Source organism: Camelina sativa, chromosome 19 (genome assembly GCF_030686135.1).
Source record: "Camelina sativa cultivar CO46 ecotype springtype chromosome 19, ASM3068613v1".
Lineage (NCBI taxonomy): Eukaryota > Viridiplantae > Streptophyta > Magnoliopsida > Brassicales > Brassicaceae > Camelina > Camelina sativa.
The window spans coordinates 11027378-11043977 of NC_141898.1; the positions used below are offsets into that span (position 1 = coordinate 11027378).

At 32.1% G+C, this 16600-nt stretch overlaps 2 protein-coding genes, 1 long non-coding RNA gene and 1 pseudogene across 3 annotated transcripts; 1 reads left to right on the plus strand and 3 right to left on the minus strand.

Annotated features, from left to right (window-relative positions):
- Window positions 1–2991: 2991 nt before the first annotated feature.
- LOC104766067 (uncharacterized) lies at window positions 2992–3831 on the minus strand. Its single transcript, XM_010489886.3, has one exon. It carries the CDS (start codon window positions 3825–3827, stop codon window positions 3282–3284), a length of 546 nt encoding a protein of 181 aa, XP_010488188.2. The 5' UTR covers window positions 3828–3831; the 3' UTR covers window positions 2992–3281.
- Window positions 3832–8975: 5144 nt separating this feature from the next.
- LOC104766068 (uncharacterized) lies at window positions 8976–10508 on the plus strand. Its single transcript, XR_763953.2, has 3 exons — window positions 8976–9314; window positions 9697–9791; window positions 10127–10508. It is a non-coding gene; the product is annotated as an uncharacterized LOC104766068 (long non-coding RNA).
- Window positions 10509–12629: 2121 nt separating this feature from the next.
- LOC147920407 (uncharacterized) lies at window positions 12630–13004 on the minus strand. The gene has a single exon (XM_087501059.1). It carries the CDS (start codon window positions 13002–13004, stop codon window positions 12630–12632), a length of 375 nt encoding a protein of 124 aa, XP_087357185.1.
- A 2189-nt stretch (window positions 13005–15193) lies between these two features.
- Window positions 15194–16504, minus strand: LOC104767720 (glucan endo-1,3-beta-glucosidase pseudogene; annotated as a pseudogene).
- Between the last annotated feature and the right edge of the window lie 96 nt (window positions 16505–16600).

Below are 16600 nucleotides of genomic sequence, written 5' to 3' on the forward strand. Positions count from 1 at the left end.
ACGATATGTTTGTTGGAAATTAATGCCATACCAACTACATAAGATAAGGTATATATATATAAGATATTAATCATTCCCATCGGTTTGAATTAAAAAGTCATGAATCTTCACAAAGTAGTAAAATCCTAACGAAACTTTGATTACTCGAGCGGATTCATATATGTATGATCCAATCTAGAGAGATAATATCAAAATGTATGATTTAGGGACATCACATTGAAAAGACATTATAAGTTTCACATCTATCGTCGACATAAAATCAAACAAGATTTATAAAATATTGGCACTCGAAAATGATCAGTTGTCCCGTACTCTAGACAACAAACCAAATTGACATACTAACAAAACCATTTTTAACTATCCAGAAAAAAGAAAAGAAAAAAGAAAAAAAAGAAGAAGATAAAGTTAAGTGTTTTTTTACTGTACAAATAGAATCCGAGAGAATTCATCATCAACTTGATATAAAAACCAAGACAAACCAAAAGTGTGATTGTTTGGGAATCTATGCCAACTTTGGATGTGTCACATATCATTCCAAAATGAAATTAAGAAGGCCAAAACAATAATGGGACGATAAGAATATCTTGAATGATATATTGTACCACATAGCCCCACTCTTTTTATCTCCATGCATGCTGATATATAAAAATCTTGCTTGGTTTCTCACGATAAACCTTTCTCACTCCATATTCATTGTATACGGTCATCCCAAAATAAACATGTAAGCTTTCTAGCAGAAATGTAATAACGATCGAGTTATAAGATTAAGCTCAAACAAAATTCAGTAAATTTAGAAACTGTACGAATAAATAATTTTCAAACTCTATTCTGTAAACAACCGACAAGCGTATTTTTACAAGATTTTAATAAATTTAATTATTGTTATATTAGTATAAATCACTAAACAATATATAAGTTTCAATCAATTTTCAAATTCACCATGTAAACGTAATGATATGAGAATAGAATTGGTAAATTGCCATAAACCAAACAAAACAACTACGAGGGATAAAACAAACAAAGAACAACTATCGCAATAAACTTAGAAGATTCATAATTTCGAACTAATGACAACACATTATTATCAAAAAGATTTTCCAATCATAGAAATAGAAAGAATAACTTTGCAGAAAAATAGAAAGAAAATTAAGTTACTTAGTTTCCATTGAAAAGTTAGTACTATAAAATTCTTTTAATCTGCTTGGAGACACACACAAGACAATTCACAGTCACTTTGACAACTAGATATCTAATGACTTAACGTATTCATATTTTGTTAACCGTGAAATACTTGGCATTTATGTATTATCTTTTCTAAATCCTACCTACAATTTTGACAGTATACATATATTGTCTACATCTATATATGATAGAAGTACATGCATGTGCATTGCATCGGTTACCAGATCCATATTGTACCTGTCAACACATGTTAATTCTAATTTCTAACCTAACATAAATCGAGTTATGCGTAAAAATGAATAAATAAATAAATAAAATGAAGTTTCAATAAAAATCTCTTTCCATGATTATTTCGTATTAGACAATTTGTTCACGCAATCTCTAGGCTTTTGCTGACCACAACTCTTCGTACGTAGTTGAGCTTATCCTAGCATGTTTGGTTAAGTAACGTGAAACTCATGTTCCAATCGTCTACTATAATATATATGTATTAATGTATATATGTGTTCGGCTTGTGATAATTCATAATAGAACATTGACACGTTAAGATTCTTACGGGAATTTTGATCATGTGTATACGTTATAATGTATGTACGTAGATACTGTACATACAAAGTATTTTACATATACATACGGTACGGTATATATATATTAAATTAAAGTCTACAAACAAAGTATCGTTTCGTATGACTTTTGTATACGTTTAAATTTAAATGCATATATATACAAAGTATAGTTACTGTTCAATTACCGTAATAAATTATTTATAAATTATAAACGTCGAAATAGACATGATATATATGCATTTAAAACGTATACGAAAAGTCATACATACGGTATATGTGCATAGGTTCATACAAAGTATTTAAATGATCATATCATTATCTTGAACGATTTTGAGTATGTTTAAGTCTAACTCTCAAAGTTTCTGCTCTAGATAGTCTTTATATCAAAATTAGAATGGTTTGTAACTTGTTAGGAAAACTCAAACTTGTTGAAGGGAAAAAAAGAACAAACATAAAATGCTATATTCATAGGTTCACTTAAGCAGCCCATTTTGTCAAGTCAAGTTATTCAAAAATGGGCCTTTCAGGTTTCTCGCTTAGTTTGATCCGCTTGTTTCTTTTTAAGGTTAGATGAGTATGAGCCAATAGTTATATCTGCATGACTGTATCGTTATCTATAACTTTTATAGGTACTGGTCGACGTGGTCGTAACAAGCTTGCATGTTATAGAGCTTTTCTTTTCTTATGTTCACATATTTATAATTTGGAATATGGTCCCGTCAAACTTAAACACTCATGTTGTAATCAATGTTGTAGTGAAGATAGTGAAGCCCTTATTAGTTATGAACGAGGCATGTCCGTATCCACTTTTTTAGGTCCATCAGAATTTGAATTTAGGCTCTGATACCATGTTAAATATGAACTTATTTTGGGCTTCAAACTAAAAACCAATTGACAATTAGTGGATTGGTTCTAACCCTTTATATATTAGTGATAGTCTCTTCAAATTTCCGACGTGGAATTTGGATTGTATCCGAACAATATGGTCCGTCAACTTAAACACTCATGTTATAATCAATATTAAGATAGTGAAGCTCTTATGAGTTATGATCTTACCTACATTGGTACTATCACTCGCAAGTTACGTTGTTCTAAATGCGGATTCGAAGAAATAAACACTTTAATACTGTATATGACATGTAGTGTAGTGATTTATGATAATATGGCCATTGTGTACTTACGCGAAAATTTTGAAAAAGAAAAAAAACAACAACATGCCGTTGTACACATATAAAGATTCTGATTTTTCAACCACATAACATATACTATACTTTAACAAAATACAGCACACAATGATATGTAATAGTTAATTAGTGCTCTAACAAAAACACAAAGCACCACCAAATATCGTCGGGAAGAAACAAACAATATAAGAAAACTAAAAAGGAGAAAAGAAAAAACCAAAATGTTTATGAGACAACATTGGTTAAAAAGTACCAATTAGACAACAAAATAAAAAGTCATCTTGGAAAAAAAAAAGTCAAAAAGTACTGGAGAAATTGGATTATTAGTTAAATATATGTATGATAAATTTCAGTAATGATTCTCACTCTCTGGAATGCTTTCTAACGAAGGCCTCCAATTTTCATCACTTGGTTCCTCTTCTTCATCAGCCCTGGAGATGTTTCTGCCACTATCTTTGAGAACATGAACTAAGTGTTGAATGGAGTTGATACCTTTCTTGTGACCCAAGATTTGTCTAAGTTCTTCTTTTGTCACCGTAACTTTTATCCTTACCACCTTAGATTCTGATCCTTCCGTTGATCTTTCACTTTCTTCTTTCCCACTGATACTCGCTTTGCCTTCATCCAATAACTTAATCGGCGGCTCAGGCTCAATTAGATCGTCTACCTCTTCTCCAGCGAGGCCATTGTCGTGTCTCAGGCAATTTCCCATTGATATGTCAAATGTGTATGATATAAGATAAATTAGAGACATGAGATAATGAGGGTTGTATTGGTATATATATACAATCGAGAAGGAGACAGAGAGAGAGAGAGAGAGAGAGAGAGAGAGAGAGAGAGAGAGAGAGAGAGAGAGAGAGAGCACATGAGAGGAGCGATTTATGCGCCGGAGCATTTGCAATGTGTAAGTGAGGTTTTGAAATTTTTATTTTTATTGGTGTCGTAATTATTATCTTAGATGTTCTGTCATAACACGGTATACTGTGTCATATAATTATGTAAACTATATTGATAAATAAATTCAACCACATAGGTGGGTCGTTCTTTTATCATGTGTACCTTTTGTCTTGTCTCGGTTGCTTGGGTGAGATTATAAATATATTTCTAAAATAAATATCTTTATGCATTGTAATGATTTGGCTATTCATCACTAACAATTTAACTATAAAAAGAAGTGTAAATGGAATCAATATAACCATAGTAAACGGATCTGATGTGAAGTTGTATCTCTATAAAACAAAAAATAATAATGGCATGCTATATATATACGGACGACGAAACTATCACATATTAATCGTTAATAGAAAAAGTTTTTGAATAGTTTTGTTTACGATTACGTTAAGCTACTTTTATAGTTATGAGTTGTTATAAAAGTAGCTTAACGTAGATTTTCAATTCACCTAGTTTTATAACTTTTAACATAGCAATTTTTTTTCAGTCCAACGTAATCTTAATTATAAATAAATATATATATATATATAGATATATAGATATACAAAAAGGGCATGGACCGTATCACCGAACTTGACAATTTTTCCAACCACAAATTGATGTGTCATGCTTCCCTCAGCATAATTAACCGGGTCAAAACTAATTGCGATCGAGGTTTCTTTTTAAATTCCGGTGAACATATTAATGTAATATATTTAGACATGTGAACGTAGTATGTGTTAGGTAGGTCGTGCAAGCTCACAAGTCATAATTCATAAACACTTATCTAATTTGTTTCCAACAACAAGGCAACAATATTACATGGAAAATTTCGAGAACTTGTAGATTTTAATGCAACTAATTGTAGACTGTGGAATGAGCCAGTTGTCAAAATCCACTACCCAGGTTTTGAGACTTTTTCGACGGAGTATATATATTTTTTCCTCTATTGTATCTATTTTTTTTTCTAACATTTAAATTCATTTTATGTTCGATTCTTGGTATTGTATTAGCCATTGTTTATAGCATGTGAAAGCACAAATCATCTTTCCTTATGCATGCATATCACATCCGAATATCCGATCCAAGTCAAGAAAAAACTTAAATTATCCCTGTCTAACGAGTGGAGTTAACCCCTAGCTAGTATAGTTTTTGATTAATCAATTTTTTCTGAATAAAAGTATGGTGCAAGGTCCATATCCATCAACGATTATAATAAAACATTCAAGCCGTCGTATAAAATTAGATTTTGTCTAATTACGATTTTCTGACCAAATCAAATCCAATTCTAACCACCGATCGCTTTTCATAATTGAGATTAGAGACCCTTCCATTAATTAATAAATTAACAAAGGAAGTCCTAATGGAATTAAACATATTAAAGCCAGTTTATACAAATTTAACTTAGAAACTAACAAAATATCTTATATGTGTATTTTTAAAAACCTTTTCTTATTAAGAATATATATAGATTGACGTACTTTTGAAAATGGGCCATGCATGGGTTTGATACGCATATTGCTAAACGAAGAAAGAAAAATAGAGGCTGAAACGCGGAAAAGAGCTGACAATTCGTAAAGAGTGTCTTCCACATGGGATTAATTAGGTCAATTTCGCAATAATTTTCATGGCACTTTCAGAGCCCATTGCATGTGACGTATCAATTTAATTAGTCCACGTGTACACATTGTCTGATTGTCTCTTGGGGTTAATTTAGTATCTCTGTCTGACTAAACGACATTACATTAGTTAGCTACTGGATGGTTTATTTACGCTATGCATACATATATAATTATTAAAGTTACTGTTGTAGTTCATGTACGCTAATATGTATTTACTTATTATATTAGAACAAATTAATTTAGTTTAGTCAGAAACGATTAATAACAACTCATTATCAATACATCAAGAAGTACATTTATAAAAATAACATTAAAAGTGTAAAAAAATACATTAGAATGTCATTAGAAATAGTAAAAAAATAGTTAGGATCCTTAAGAATAATTAAGACAATTTAACTAGGATAAATAAGAAAGAAAAAAAATTACAAGAAAATCAATTTAACTAGGAGATATCAAGCACGGTGAACATTTTTAAAAAAATTATAATATAATAATAAAAATTATTGTTATATTTCTTAAAATTTTTTTTTGAGATAATATTCATTTTAATTGTTCTATAAATATATATGTCTTTTTTTAATACGAATTATTTTAAAATATTATAATATTTTATTTTTGATGTATATTACAGTTTTGTATTGTTTGTTTGTTGTATTTGCATCAATATTTTGTGAAATATGAAGTAGTAATTTTAATACTATAATTGTAAGCAAATAAAATTTATTAATCTATAAACTATATAAATTTAGTTTTACCAACCCGCCAATGTGAAAATTAAAACAAACATTTTTCCATAGATTGAGTAATATATCTTTTACATTCAAAAAAGAGGGTAATATATATATTCGTTTTTAAAAATTCAAATCACAACATATGCAGAAACAAATTCTGAATAATTATTAATCATAAATATTATATGAAAATTCTAAACAATTTGTAAAAAAGATGATAGGAGAATCATAATTTGAGATCTTAATAAAATCTTTGAAATCTAGTTATTGAAAATAATTTTATTGTCTACTTGGATATAAAATCTTAGTTTTTTGAAATTCTGATTGGTTTATATTTAAAAAAAATATTTAGTAATTTTCGTCCATCATTTTATTAGAGAGATAATAATTTTTTAAACTAATAATTATCTGTGTCTTTTAAAAATCTTAGTTGTTGATTTTTATATTTTATTCTTTTTCAAGAATAAATTAGTTTTGATTTGAATAGATTTTTTTACTTTTCTAGATTTTTTATTTTATTTTTGATCTCTCAGCGTTTTTTATTTTAATTAATTATATTTATTTAGTTAATTAATTAACCTTAATTAAATTTTTCTAATGGCAATTGAATGTAATTTTTTACACATTTTAAGGTAAGTTTCATATTTGTACTTCTCAATTAATATAGTATGAACTAAATTTATCCGATATATTTGGTTGAAATAACATAAATTATTAAATTGTATGATTTTATCCATGTTTTATGACAATCCCTCATATATACAATGATGAATTCTTAAAGAAACAATATATTACCCAATCTATGAAAAATGTGTGTTTTAATTTCTACATTGCCCGGTTGGTAAATCTAAATTTAAATAGATGATAAATTAATAATTTTGATTTGCTCACAATTATAATATTAAAATTACTATTTTATATTTCACAAAATAATGATGCAAATACAACAAATAAACAATATAAAACTGTAATAATATGTCAAAAATAAAATACTATAATATTCTAGAATAATTAGTATTCAAATAGATTAATAGATTTACAGAATAATTAAAAATAAATATTATCCCAAACAAAATCTATTTAAAAAAAATATATAACAATAACTTTTATTATTATATTATATATATTTTTTAAAAATGTTGACCTCCTAGTCAACGTGGGTTAATACCTAGTTTTGTATAAATAAGAAAGGGTTTGAACAAAAAAAAAAGTATAAATAAGAAAGGAAAAAAATCAATTTGTGGTATAATAGTTTGTATTTTGGGATAATTATGGAAAATTCAACAAAACAAATTACAAGTATATATGATATACGATTTTTTACAAGAAGAATTATGCCTGGGCATTTTAACCGAATCCGAAACCGACCCAAAATAAGCAGTTCGGTTCGGATTCAGGTAGTATTAAATATCCGATCGGATTTAGTTTCTTTGAAATTCGGATACCCGATATCCAAAGTATACCCGATATCCAAAGTAGATCCGAATCAACCCGAAATAAATACAAAAATACATTTAAGTGGGTTTGAAACGAGCACCTTAAACATTAATTGATGCATCATAAACTATTTTGCTACCTTGGTTATTCTGTCATAGTATAAAAACATTAAGTATTTATATATATTCATATATTCTAGAATTTACTTATTTTTTTCTCTCAATCAACGGAATCGATAATTGTTTTATTTTTTTCCATACCTAGATCAATTTTACTAGAAACATGACAAGCAAATCTAAAAAAAAAAAAGAGTGATACTTTGTGGGGGTTGAGGAGTGAGTGAGGTTGGAAGATAAATATGAATCATAACATATAATTTGCTATAGATATTGTTAGATTTGGTAGAGATTTGATTCTTGAAGTGGTGGCAATGGATAAATAAAATTAGGGTTTTTGGCTGAAGAAAAGAAAGATGAAGAAAAAGGAGACAAGAAGAGCGATGTAGAAAGTTATTTTTTTTTTTCATGACAGAAGAAAAAATATTTTTTTATTAATAAATTCGGGTATATCTGAAATTATCCAAACCCGAAGCCAAATTACCTGAATCCGACCCGATATCATAAAATACCCGATCGGATTTTATATTTCTACATTCGAAAATCCGAAAATCCGAACATCCGAACCCGAATCTGATCGAATACCCGAATGCCCAGGGCTATGCGCTTATGTTTCACCACCTATTATAGAACTTTCTTCAATTATATCATGGTAAATGCTTGATGTCCTCATCCTTATTTATTTACAAAAAGTGAGAAGTTTTTTAATTTGCTTTTAAAACCTAAAGAAGTGGGAGATGAAGGTAATGATTGGTAACTAGGTTTCACCTTTTTACCGGCAAAAAACAGGTTTCAGCTTTTTTTAAAAAAAATTCTTGAATGAGTGGCTTTTTATAGACTTTTATAAAGTTGTTTTTATTTTTATTTTATCAATTTCATTTAAGTTCTTAGACGTTTTGTTAACTTACAGCTGAATCTTGTTAAGAGCAAAAGATACAACTATTATTAACACTTCCCTACTCATGAGTGTAATGTTGTTAGTAAACGAATATGAAATAACTAAAAATTATTACCTTGAATGATGTATTGTGAATACAAATTCCTTACATGCATATTTAAAGTATCTGCTAAGCTCTAAGAGCATGTCTATTGGTGTTTCTCATGAAAATAATAAGCCCATATGAAGAGAATCGTTTCTCGGAGAGGAAGCGGAGCACCCTATAAGACACGGCACGTGTCAATTTTTTATTCGATAGTGAGTAAATAGAAAAGGAAATTTTTCTTTATTGTGATTTTTCCTCTTTCCTTTCTCTCACTCTTTTCTCTCTCGCGACGAGATTGCCTCTGGCGATTTTGCAAAACCCTAACTTCGAATCACCACAAATCTGTTGAAATCAATCGAGTCAATATCAATTCTCTTTTTTTTGTTGTTGACTTTCTGGAGTTTTTTTCCCCAATAGCAATCGACTGTCTCACCTTTGGCCAAGTTTAAGTTGGTATTCTTAGGTGATCAATCTGTCGGAAAACCAGCATCATCACTCGTTTCATGTATGACAAATTCGACACCATTTACCAGTTTTGTTCGATAATATTTACCCGTGGTTAGGTTTGTATTTTTCATCTCTAATTAATTCGTCAATTCTCCGACATCAACTTTAATCTGTTTTGTTGTTGTTGTTGTTGTTGTTGTTGTGTTCTTTTAATTAATTATCTCCTTACATAGAATATTATGATCACAATAGACTCATCCATGCTATGGAGTATGGACTCTGTTTTGTTGTTGCCATTGTTGTATATGATGTTACCAGTGAGTCCTGCTTCTTTTTTTTGTTTTCTTTGGTTCCCCATTTTGTGTCTTATGATGTGTTCAATCTTAATTCTTTATTGAAATGTTTTGATTTAATTTTCGTTTTCGATTATCTGGTGATTAGAGATGGGGGCAATTGAAATTTAGGGTTTTTGTTTTTTTTTTGGTTTAATTGTTGCAGAGACAATGAATGTGTTATGGTTTAGGAGTTCTTTGGAAGAGTGTTTCGTTTGCTCTGTGATCTTAGTTCTCCTTGGCTCACGTGGCACATCATAGGTACACTTCTTAAGCTCTTATCTTGCATTTGATTGGATATAGATTTGGTGTAAATACTAGCCGAGATCTTGTACAGTTGTTGTTGGAAAGCTTTGGCATGTATATATATGTGTGTTGTGGGTTTAGGATATTGTTTTGTTCGCAGAACTTTTTATGGAACCTTATCTATTCCCATTTTAGAGAAATAATTTTGACATTGTTTAGAGAAATAGTTTTGACATTCTTATGCCTTGGAAAGTCAGAGGAACCAAAGCCAACTGTCACAAGCTTATAAATTCCTTGGTTCCTTGTGAGTTTCGCTTGATCTTATATAGTGATGTGTTTGAGTTTTGCAGAGATAAGAACGTTTGAGCCTTTGAGGTGCTTCTTAGAACATATGGAGTGAAGGAAGTGAAAATGGATACTAGCATGGTTGGTGAAAGCCACAAGGAGGACAATGAAGGAATGAGACCTTGCAAGAGAAAACACCGTTCAAACAAAAACGAAACAGTTTCACAGGACAACTCTTCTAATGCTACTTCAGTCGTCATGGCTCGGCCTTGTAGCGAGGCAAGACGTCACACCGGTTACTTGACGTTTGCAAGACTCTAATGTCTAGCTTAGTCCAAATTGTCCAACTAAATTACCAATGGATATTTAATCTTAAGTTATCATGTATTAGATATTTCATGATTTTATCTTATTTGGTTTTCTTTATTAAAGAGATACTTCTGTGAATTTGGTTCATATAATAGTTTCAACAAAACCAAAAAGTTGAAAGTTATGAAATATTAAAAATAAATGTTCTACAAGTAAAGTATATAACAAATATATATGTTTAATATTTCCAAATTATATCAAATATTTTTCGTACCTCGTTTCTTCTATTATAATTTATATTTATCTATTTTTCTCGATTTTGTAAAATATGTTTAATATTCCCGAATTATGTAAAATATTTTTATTTCCCTTATATGTAATATAAGTAATTAATATAACTTATTTCTCAATTTAAAATTATTTAAATTTGAAAATGAATAAACAATAATTTAAAAAAAATATATATATTAATAATTGAGAAACCTATGAAGGTTTAATGAAGGTTTCTCTAGTGGAAGGATGAATTTTGATAAGTACTTAATCGGTTGTTTTGATTAGATTAATAATAATTATATGATTAATTTATTTGTGAGCAATCCATATGGGTTACTCCACTACCTATGGTCTAACATCACGAATATATGAAACTAAAACCCTACTAAGAACATCGGTAAATATTAAGTGGATTTCTCAAAATATTGTATTTTAATTATTTTTATATAAAATTATTATTTATTTAAATAATAAATAAAATATAACCAATTAGAATTAGACACGTATCCCAAACAGTTTGTCGAAGTTTCTTATTTAAGAAACTTTGAAAAACATTTCTCATTTTCTTTTCTACTTTTTTTATTACTTTGTATTTTTTAATTGGTGAAAATTTAGTGGAGAAACCTCGATAAACCTCAATACACATAACCTAACACAAATCCGTATAAATTTTTGGAAATTGTGTTGTTGTTTTCGTAGAAAGAACGGTGCTACTCCCATCTAGATTCTCTTTCCAAGCCAATTTCCAAAAGTCTCTCAAGGATAATTGCATCTACTTTATTGGTTATCGGAACTCCTCCAATTCAATTTTTGATCATAATTGTATCTACTTTATTAGTTGGAGTTTATTAGTTTAATCCAAATAATTTCATCAAAGGCTGTAGCTTCTGGGGCTATCACTTCCATTGGCTTTATGGTTGATTTATAATTTCAGTTTGATACATTTAATTTGTGGACATTATTGTATTTAAAATAAATACAATAAGAAATGTTTCTTGGCTTTATGGTCGATTTCGACTCTTGGCTAGAGAAACAGCGATTAGTTTTAAATCATCTAAGAAAATGTTATACTAGTAAGTTTCGCCTTGGTACGTATCTTTACACCATATCCCATGCATGGATCGTTGAAACAAAACATGTATATTCCGACACGATGAACTTTATATAAGTATGTGTATATACTACAAGCAATTCTTAATATAGTTTCTTGGGGGGCATTAACATGCTTATTAAACGTAGCAATGGCATTGGGTTGAAAATTGGAACGAGTGACTGGGAAAGAATGGGGACGTGTACCAATACTTGCATGTAGACTATATAACCATTGGTGAACAATTTTATTTGCAATCATATATATCCACATAAATATCAAAATTTACAACACATAAAACACACTAGTACGTTTGCTTTCATGACTATACCAACTTATGTAGCCGACCTACGTTTTAAGAAGAAGGGGGTGTAACTACCCCTGTAAAGACTACATCGTACAAAATGCATTTGGACCGACGTATTTGGTTGTCTATGTAGTTTGACCCGACTCCATGAAGATGTATGGATGTAGGCCTGAAAATTCCAAATTAGAATAACAAAAAAAAATGATAACCATTTGCTAAATGATTATTCCTTAAAAGTGTGAATACTGTATTTTTTTATCATCCAAAAAACAATAAAATATATAGATATTTAGTAGAGGAAATCATTAATAAATATAGCTAGATTTTACTAGTGCTTATTTTACTAATGCTCTAGACTTTAAGCATTTAAACAACGTCCAAACAACCGTTTCAACCTGCTAAAATTGCATAAGCATCCTATTAACACATATATTTTTTTTTTTTTGAAAATATGTGAATTTTCATTGAGAAAATCTAATTGTAGTGATTACAATAGCTTGATATTTAAGATAACCTTTGCCTAAAAAATAAAAACAAAGGGGTATCTGAGAGTAAATGGAGAACAAAAAGTCACCCAAAGAGTTCTAAGCTATATTTGCAAAAGCCTTTTGAAATTTTTTCGGTGTGCCTTTGCAAGGATGACATCACGTACTTGCCTATCAAGAGCTTTGAAGAGAACCTGCGCCGGGGTGGATACATTATTGTGTATCCTGTTATTCCTTTGAATCCAGATGGAGTAAACGAGTGCATGTGCAACAAGACGGCAGAGTGTTTGCGGAGAGTTGGAAACTTTGATGTCCATCCAGGCCGAGAAAACATTCCAAGTGTGGAAGATAAACGGGGAGTACCCTAACCACCGATTTGCCTCTGACCATAAAATCTCGCTGAAACCGCAGTGAAGGAAAATATGGTCTCGCGTTTCCGGCTCAACACCACATAAACAACACGTAGTGTCAAGATTCATGCCCCAACTTGCTAACCTTGTTTTTGTTGGGAGCCTATTGAGGTGTGTTATCCACAACATGAATGCGTGACGCGGAATAACACCTTTGTACCAGGCCTGTTCTGTCCATGGTGGAGGTTCCTGCCTTCGGTCTTCCAGACATACATGTCAGTGGTGGTAGATAGACTTGGAAGAGGCAATGTGTTGAGGTGGATTTGAAGAATCTCCGCTTGAGGAGAATGGGCTGAACGAATGAGCCAACCGTTGCAGAGAGTGGGATACCCATTTGCGATGGACCAGATTGTCCCATTAGGTGAATCAATGGGCCAAACAGAGTCCACCAGTCGAACCAGAAGCTTGCTTCCTGACCATTCCCCACTTTACAACGCAGGAATATGATTGCTAGAGGACGAAGCTGTAGAAGCGTTTTCCATGTCCAAGAAACCTGCTGATTTTCTGCTAACTGCCAAGAGCACCCATCTTTGACCTTATTATTCCGTAGCCAAACTGCCCACAATGAGTCCCTAGCGGTAAGCAATCTCCAAATCATTTTTAAACATAGTGTTCGGTTCCATTGTATAAGACATCGAAAACTAAGGCCTCCCTCTTCTTTTGGCAGACATAGATTCTTCCAAGAAACTTTGATATGCGGTTTTTTCGTGATGTCTCCACCCCAGAGAAATTTCGAACAGAGACTTTCAATGCTCTTGATGCACCCTTTTGGTAAGATAAACGCAGAAGCCCAGAAGTTATAAATCTCATATATAACTGAAGAGATGAGCTCCTTTCGACCAGCATACGAGAGTGCACGGGCCGCCCAAGTGGAGAACTTTGCAGTGATATTTTCAAGCAAAGGCCTGTAATCAGTAATCCAAAGCTTCATATGCATAAGAGGTAACCCGAGGTAACGTATGGGAAGTGAACCGAGATTGAAACCAAGTGCAGTACACCCAGAGGTTTCAGTCTCGTTCACTCCTGCCAGGAACATATCTGTTTTGTCCTTATTCATGGTGAGTCCCGAGAGCATAGAGAAGTCCTCCAAAACCTTTGTGATGTTTTCCAACGAAACCTTTTTCCCATAAAAAAAGACCATAATATCATCAGCGAAGGCTAAGTGGGATACCTGCAGTGAGAATCCTCCTGGATGATGGCCTATGAGATTGTTGGTGTAGCTTTTATTGAGCATTATGGTGAATACTTCCATTGCCAGTGTGAAGAGGTATGGAGAGATTGAATCTCCTTGCCTAAGTCCTTTAGCACTTTTGAAATAACCACACGACTCACCATTAACCGAGACAGAGAATGTAGGCGTCTTTATGCATTCGCTGATCATCGTGACAAAACTTGGTGGAAATCCCATTGCCTTGAGGACATTGATGACGAAATCCCAATGAGCAGAGTCAAAAGCCTTTCGCATATCTACTTTTAGCATACCTCATCCGGATATGTTTGTTTGATTGTAGCCCTGGATTAGTTCTGTGGCCAAAAGCACATTTTCAACAAGCAAACGATCTGGGATGAAAGTTGATTGAGAATTTGCTATCAAATTCGGTAGAACCGTCTTAAATCTGTTGGCAAGAAGCTTTGAGACCACTTTGTAAATCGAGTTACAGCACGCAATGGGCCTGAAGTCTGTCATTGAAGTCGCATTCGTGGTTTTTGGGATGAGGGTGAGTAGTGTGGAGTTCCATTGCTTTAGCATCCGATCGGTACTGAAAAACTCCTGAACTGCAGTAACCAAGTCTTGTCCCACAATATCCCAGTGGAATGAGAAGAACTCTGCGCATTATCCGTCAGGGCTGGAGCTTTATCCCAGTATTAACACATTTTGTTTCCAATTTCTAACTACGAGGGGAGTATTGAACTTGTATTTTAAAAGATTTTAGAGTATTTTTAAAATTTTTTGTTATTCAACTTAGATTTATGTAAAATCTTTTAAAATCCTCTTTTATTCAACTTAGATTTCGATAAAATCATTTAAAACAATCTGAAATCTCTTGTTATTCAATCAATGATTTATAAAACTGACTTAAAATCTATTGTTATTCAAAATTTCAGAACTTTTTTATAAAATTCTCCTTTACATGATTCTACAAGACTTTTTGTGTGTTTTTAGTTGAAAAATATCTCTCTCAAAATCACAGCCTTTGAGGTGGAATTTGAAAGAATTTCATCAAAAAAAAAAAAACTCTGGAAATAAACTCGTCTAATCCCACAACAAGTGTGAAATTGTTTCTCTTGTCTGCTTCACCGCCATCAGCTAAATATAAAAGGATTTGGGTATTTTGTTCACTAATGGAGTTTGAGTTTCCATACTTTTTCGTGCAACTAGAGTGTGAAAGCCATAAATTGCAAACAAACCCAGCGAAACGAAACGAAACCTAAGCGAAGAACTGGAGTTTATTAGCATCTCCAATAATGACCAGTAGTAATAGGGATATCGTTAGTCATTCGCGCAGGTTCAAGTTTCTTCTAGGTTCGTCTTCGTTTTTTTCTTCTAGGCATCAATGGAGTGCCCTTACCCGAATTCACATGCTTTATACGGTTGTATGTAGCGGCATAATACCGATGCCGGTCTGGTTTGGTTCACGAGCTGAGGGCCAACCGGTCTCAGCCACCACGATGTCCACGTCACCGTACCCTCTCCGTCTCATAGCAGAGTAAACAGCGTCAAGATGAGCGTCGAACATGTTGGTGTAGTTCATCTTCATAACCAGGTCAACGAAAACTACGTCGTTTGAGTTAAAGAGTGCGTAGTTTAATGTTTCGGGTCCGAACCCAAAATATGGGTACGAGTTAACCATAGAAGGAGACTTCGTGCGGTTTTGGAAGTCGAGGATTGGAGCGAAGATGGTTTTATCGTAGCCTCTACGAAACTTACCGGAGCTAGGTGGTTCGGAAGAGCCTAATAGGACACCGAGCGAGTGAGGCGTAGAGACGAAGATCCCAGTCACTTTAGCCAGATTTACTGTTAACGTAAGCGCCTCCATGGCGGGAAGGAGATGACCGATCAGTGTTTTGTCGGATGTAGCGATGACTTCGTTTCCAACATCAATGTAACGGATCGAGGCTGCCGGGAGGAAAGGGAAGATGTGGTCGGAGAGCCATGAACGTGCGTTGGGAAGCTTAGAGAGGGAAACGATGTCGGAGCGGAGTTTGGGATCGTACGCGTGACGGTGAGAGAGATCCCCGGTGATGCCACAAAGTTTCTTTTTTTTTGTGTTCTAAAATATTCTAAAATCTTAGAGAATCACATTTATTTTCTTATATTTTAAATATAAAAACTTTAAAAACTAATCAAAATCTCCCAATAACTCAATCAAATCCTTCAAAATTCTAAAATATTAAATTCCTACAAAATCTTTCCAAATCCAAGTTCAATACCCCCTACATGTATCAAATTAAACTTAACTTACATAGGGTGTGATTGGTAACAGTTTTTAAAAGCTTTACAAATATACAGTTTTAATATTTACCAATCACAAAAACTTTATCAAAAACTTTATTCTCAGTTTTTTCATACAGTTTTTATGTACAGCTTTTTTTTACAGCTTTACACTATTCACTAAAAGCTTACAGCTCTAGTTTACAACTTTTTTGTACAGCTTTCTATAGGT